At 28.6% G+C, this 6,206-nt stretch overlaps 1 protein-coding gene across 1 annotated transcript; it reads right to left on the minus strand.

Moving 5' to 3' along the window:
• Window positions 1–1,601: 1,601 nt before the first annotated feature.
• LOC137829770 (histone H2A variant 1) lies at window positions 1,602–3,449 on the minus strand. The gene is made up of 3 exons (XM_068636673.2): window positions 2,970–3,449; window positions 2,750–2,871; window positions 1,602–2,131 (listed from the first exon to the last, which is right to left on the minus strand). The coding sequence occupies exons 2-3, from the start codon at window positions 2,861–2,863 to the stop codon at window positions 1,835–1,837; spliced, it is 411 nt and encodes a 136-aa protein (XP_068492774.1). The 5' UTR covers window positions 2,864–2,871; window positions 2,970–3,449; the 3' UTR covers window positions 1,602–1,834.
• Window positions 3,450–6,206: the final 2,757 nt, after the last annotated feature.

Below are 6,206 nucleotides of genomic sequence, written 5' to 3' on the forward strand. Positions count from 1 at the left end.
ACTTTTAATAATAACATGATTATTATAAGCTTGATAATTATAGAGTGATTTTTTAGTAATTACACGCTTCAAAACCATTAAAAATTGTACTTCGCATATTTGACCAACATGAAATACCGTACTTTGGTTTAGTGGAGTCATTTTGAAGGAGAAAATTTAATTTTCAAAATGTTGGCAATTTGTTTTAGTTAATACCCATTCTTTAAGTGGTCAACACTCACCTTTGAAGGACAGAATTTTAATCTCACCATGTTGCCAATTTTTTAGATTCTTTTAGTTAGTCATTAGTCATGGCTCACCTTGTAAGTTCAGTGGAAGTGGGAACTTTGAATGACCCTAATAGGTTCAGAAAATTGGAATGAAAGCACGAATTGAATCCAACCGTTCTTATTGAGTGTCTCTTTATTCTCACTCACTCAAGTACACCAATAAGACAAACATGTCACTTTAGTCCTCAAAATATTCCACTGACTTCAAATTAGTTGTTATACTTAAAAATATCTCCTCAAAATCTTTCACTTACATTAAAATACAAATATAACATGTAACATACTATCAATCATATTATTCTATTCACTAATACGTTGACAAAGTGATGCAACTATTAATTTAATCTGCTGTGTCTCAGACCATCTTATTTAGCAGCAAAAGTCAATAGTCTTAAACAAAACAAATATTGGCCCTATGAATGTATCTAAACTAAATTTGAGTTAAAATGTTATATAAATAATTGTATATATGGCATTATCAAAATTTAAGATATAGTGTTTTTTTAAAAACATTTCAACTTGAATCATATATTTTAAAAAAATGAATAAAAAAGCAATCCACTACATCTTTTTTTAAACTTTAGTTTTTAATATACTTTATTTTTTATTTGACAGTTGATTTTTTTTTCTTTTTGAATGGTGTAAGCTGGATGCTGCTCGGTGGGAATTTTTCTTATATGCACAAAAACCTAATACCTCTTACTTGCACACAAACTTAATACAATATTCACCAAACAAGCAGTTCAATAGACAACAGATTAAAGGTTGTCATTGAGAATCTCACTATATAAAGTGCTATACTATTTACTCATCAATACAAAGTATGTTAATAAGTTTTTCTAGTATTTCAATATCTGGAGATCTTGATCCAAAGAATAGTGGGAACTATTTACGAATGCGGGTAGAATACCCTAGGTTTTGGGAACTTTTCGTCTACTATACACCAGAACAATTCCTCATCTTATCCACGGCATTATAGAATTGCATGAATTTTAAGAACAAATTCATCTTCTGTTAAAGTATATGCTAGTTCTTAGACAATTCAAATAACCAAGACTTCAGTATTCAGTCACAAATTCTATTTTATTTCAGTTTCATAGTCCTTTTTCATAGAGAAACCAAATCATTGACAAGATAAAAGCAACTGTCTGGGTACACATTCTGAATAAAAAAATCAAATCAAATTGGTCTAATGAACTACTAATAGCAAGTTTGATTTCGTATTTTGAAATTAAAACTTTCATAGTCTTAAACATGTTTCTTCCATCCTAGAAGAAGTTTTAAAGCACAAAATAAAACCACCAAAACTAAAGGGTTGAAATGGACAACACAGACAACAAATCACAGATTGTATCTAAAAGCAAGCATTGTCTAGGAATCCACCATGGTTAAAACTTAACACAGACCAGCTAAAACAGTTAAAGAAAGCATTGTCTAGCAAACCATTTACACTACAACCTCAGTTCTAAACTAGTAAAGAAATAATACTAGCCTACTGTGATGAATTCACAATAAACACATCCTAGTTTCAGTACAGGGTAATATGCAATAAGGAGCCACAAGACTTAATCTTTTACGGTTTTGTTGATCAAGGACTTGTGAATATGAGGAATGACACCACCACCAGCAATGGTCCCTTTGATAAGGGTGTCCAGTTCCTCATCTCCCCTGATAGCCAGCTGCAAATGCCTTGGTGTTATCCTCTTCACCTTAAGATCCTTACTTGCATTCCCAGCCAGTTCAAGAACCTCAGCAGTCAGATACTCAAGAATTGAGGCCAAGTATACTGCAGCAGTAGCTCCAACACGTCCATTGGCCTGGACCCTTTGTTTTAGCTGTCTATGGATACGACCCACAGGAAACTATATTTCCAAACAAATAAAAGAGTTACAAAGATATATAAAAATACATATATGGTACACACCTTTGTAAGAAAAAATTACATTTTTAACAAATCGAAAGTCATAATAAGTATGGTTTTTAGATTTGTTACAGTAAAAGGCAACAAACTTCACAAAACTTAATGTACAAAAAATAAAACTGGAAGAACACTTCAGATAAATCTTAGCCTGAAACTTACAAACTCAAAATAAATTTCAACTTATGTATAAAGGAATGAACATGAATGGATAGATTATTCGCTAAAAAATAACACCAGATACACTCATAGGACAAATACCTAGAAACTAAGCAACAAATCCATGGTCTGACTAAAACAAAAATTATTATATTTTTTAAATGTATATAAATATATTGTGCCTAAACCTTTTGTATAAAATCTTCCATACGCACATAGTTAAACTGCATGTGGGTGAATCAGAAAATTTCATATCTATCAAGCCTACCCTGTGTTCTTTAGCGCTAAACAAAAGTAAACCATGAGGGAAGAAATGAACGGAGTGACGAAGGTTTCAAAATTGAAAATAGAGAAAGTAAAAGACATTAAATAACGTGGAGAAAAAGGAAAAGGGGGAAAAAACCTGGATTCCTGCACGAGATGAGCGAGAAATAGGTCGCTTCTTGTCTTTGTCTTTTTCCTTGTTGGCTGCCGTGGTTTTCGCTGCAAGAAGCCCCTTCGCTCCTTTTCCCGCCATTATTTTACCTACACATCTGAAAGTTAAAATGGAAGAAAGAAGCAGAAGAAAGGGAACAAAGAATGCATGTGAAGGTATGCCAAAAGACAAGAAAGAAGTTGAAAACCTCACTGAGGGGAATATTCGTAGCACAGAGAGAGACAGGTGTGGGTGCGAGAGACAAGAGTTGAAGGTGAGGGAGTAGAAAACACAATCTGAGGAATAGATCCAACAGAGCAGAGTGGGGTCATATTCATATGGGTGGGTAAACGGGCTCGGGTCAGCGGCATATCCGTTAGGTCCGCGGTCCTTATATTTTAAAATCATGTTAAAACAATAGGTAAAATTAAGCCCATTTGTCAAATCCACGGGATCCCATCTTTTAACATATATAAGACCGTGGTAAAATTAAGCCCCGCGGGTTAACGGGTTTAATTAGTGGGTTTGTAACCACGAGGTCGGGTAAAACCTAACCCTAAAAGAAACTTGGATTCGCGCAGCCGCGAACAAGACTTTGCTTCTCTTCTCCCTTCTTTCTTGGCACCTCTTCGTTCCTCTCACCCCATGCCGCCCGCCACCACCACCACCGTCCCTTTCCTTTTCTCACATCAAATAATTGAATTGATTTATTTTTTGACTTGTTAAGCTGTTTTGGTTACTCATTTAATTTTAATTTGGTATTATCTTAAGTTGGTATTGAAATTTTGATTTGATTTTGATTGGTGCCCGATCTAACTCAGCTTTGATTGTGGACTCTTACAAGACTTTATTAGCCGAAAATATTGAGACAATATGTTGTTACTTGAAGGTTTTAACATCAATGTTATAAATCTATACATCTTTTAATTTTAGCTTCATGAAAGAAAAAATTATTTTTTTTTATTTATATATATATATATATATATATACTAATTCCTCCATCGAAAAAAAGTATAGATATAATTTTTTGTAAATTGTTATTATTATATTAATAATTTTTTATGTAAATTGTTATTATTATATTAATAACTTTTTATGCTATTTTTTTTATTGTTCTTTTATAGTATTTTTTCTTTCATTGTGATATGCACCCTTATGAATAAATAAATTTTTAGTGATTAAATATCTATTCACTTTTATTCAGTATTTAAAAAAAATAATTATAATTAAAGAAAATTATGTATATGTGAACATATATGTACACATCATTATAATATTATAATATAACATTTTTTTTTTAAATTTTTATGTATTTTGGTTCTATTTAATTATTATATTTCTAATTTTAAAATAACAAAAAAATTATAATTAAACAAATAATTTTATTTATTTTTAATTATTTAACACTTATATATTTATTATAAATTAATAAGTAGAAATAAAAAAAGTGGTATAATTTTTTAAAGACTGGATTTACATTATAACAACACTATTTTATAAGCATTTAATATAACAGCATTAATCATAGCATTATATTAAACAAATAAAATTGAATTTTGTTTATATTATACTACTGATTATAGTACTATTTCAGCAACAAAGTATTAAACTATTTCAGCAACCCAGAACTAGTTTGCTTATTCACGGATTTTTGCGAATTGGAAAAGGATTTAGAAATAAATCCATTTATTTGAACCTAAGTCTTTTAATCAAATTAATAGGTTCCATATATCTATTCACAAGTTGAGGCTTTCATTATCAGATGTCTAATTTAAAATTATTAGATCTAATGGCTTTAGGCCGTGTATGTTAAATATCGGTTAAAGTACTTAAATTGGTTAATTTAAAATTTTTCTTACTGATTTTGAAAAAAAAAATATATAAGTGGGCTAAGTTGCACAGTATGAACATAATTTTAATGAAAACTTAACAAAAAAACAATTTTGCTAACAAAGAGAAAAGTATGGGTATGATACATGATTTTTTGAAATTATGCATGAGTGACATAATTTCAATGCAAAATAATATAACTTCAATTTTATTATACTAAATAGAAATTGTACATAAGTTTAGCTTTTTTTAAAATGAAGATTTTTTTTTATTAAATCAAGATTTTTTTTAAAAAAATAAAGATTTTCTTTTAATTACTGGTTTATAAAATTTATGCTGGAATAATTTCATGACATGATGAATCGATTAGGTTTTCTAAAATATATATTGTTTATGAAATTATGTTCTATTTTTTATTATTTGAATTGTAGAAATTTGTATGATTAAATTTAGCAAAACAAAAATAATAAAATAACAAACATTCTTATAAATAGTGAGATTTTTTTATTACATAAATAAAAAATGATTATTTATGAAAAGAGGTGTAACATGTTGGTCTCCTGGTCTATGGAGTTCAAAAACTAGATACATCCATAACATTATTTATTATAAAAATAAAAATGAAGTACACAATACTAACAATTGGTCGTATCGACAATAACATGTCATCATTTATAAATAACATGTCAACAAATTTATTCCTCATCTCCACCAATTCTCACTTAAATTGTGTTCATGCAACACAACTTAATCCAATTTTGTAAAAAGTTTTTTTTCTCAAATCATTAATAAAAGTTTAGAATTATCCGCTTAAATATCACCACTTTGTAGAGTTTCCATAAATATATATTTGACATGTTTTTTTCAAAAAGGAATTTAGAATAATTTGAGTGAAAATGTTCACTTTAATTCTATTTATTGAAGTATATTTCTTGCTTTTTTTAGTGTTTTTGTCTTAGTTTTTCATATATATTGTTTACGTAAGTTGTTGTTTGGAGATGCGAAAATTCAAATTATAGTTCATTATTTTAAGAGAGATTAAGTTTTTTTACATATTGAATACTCTTTTCTTCTATTTCTTAACCGTTTAAACAAGTTTAGTCATATTCTATACTAATTTACTTCAATTTCTTTAAGAAGAATTTCTTTTTTACTAATTATATGTATTGTTTGTCCACATTTTATATACTTTTGTATACCCTTTATCAATTTCATCTATTTCTTTAGTTTAGACAACTAATATTTAAAAGAATTAGGGTTTTTCAGGTTAAAAACTATTGGTAACTTATCCTTAAAGATTTTCCTATGTCTTCTATTTTTTCTGTTTTTGATGTGGGAAGAAAATTTATTTCATTACTTACTACTTATTTAGTTGTTTTGATAAGTCATGTATTGTAACTTCCGTTTTCTAGAGTTGCCCAAATGGATGAACATTGTATTTTTTAATTTCAACAAATTTTTTTAAAGACTAAAAAAAATTGTGTTTTGTACTGTAATTTTTTTTAAGAACTAAAAAAAACAATTATATTAAATTGAAGAAGTAAGGAAAAAAAAAAAGACAGTTCGTTGTCGTTTTAAGGTAAGGATGTGAATTGGTGATCTCTTTGCTCTGACA

This window comes from Phaseolus vulgaris, chromosome 7 (genome assembly GCF_051622355.1).
Source record: "Phaseolus vulgaris cultivar YP4 chromosome 7, ASM5162235v1, whole genome shotgun sequence".
In the NCBI taxonomy this organism is placed as follows: Eukaryota; Viridiplantae; Streptophyta; class Magnoliopsida; order Fabales; family Fabaceae; genus Phaseolus; species Phaseolus vulgaris.

Coding starts and splice junctions, on each gene's coding strand:
- LOC137829770 (XM_068636673.2), bottom strand. CDS start 2,863: ATGGCGGGAAAAGGAGCGAAGGGGCTTCTTGCAGCGAAAACCACGGCA. Junction 2,132..2,749: donor CATCTCGTGCAGGAATCCAG/GTTTTTTCCCCC, acceptor TTGGAAATATAG/TTTCCTGTGGGTCGTATCCA.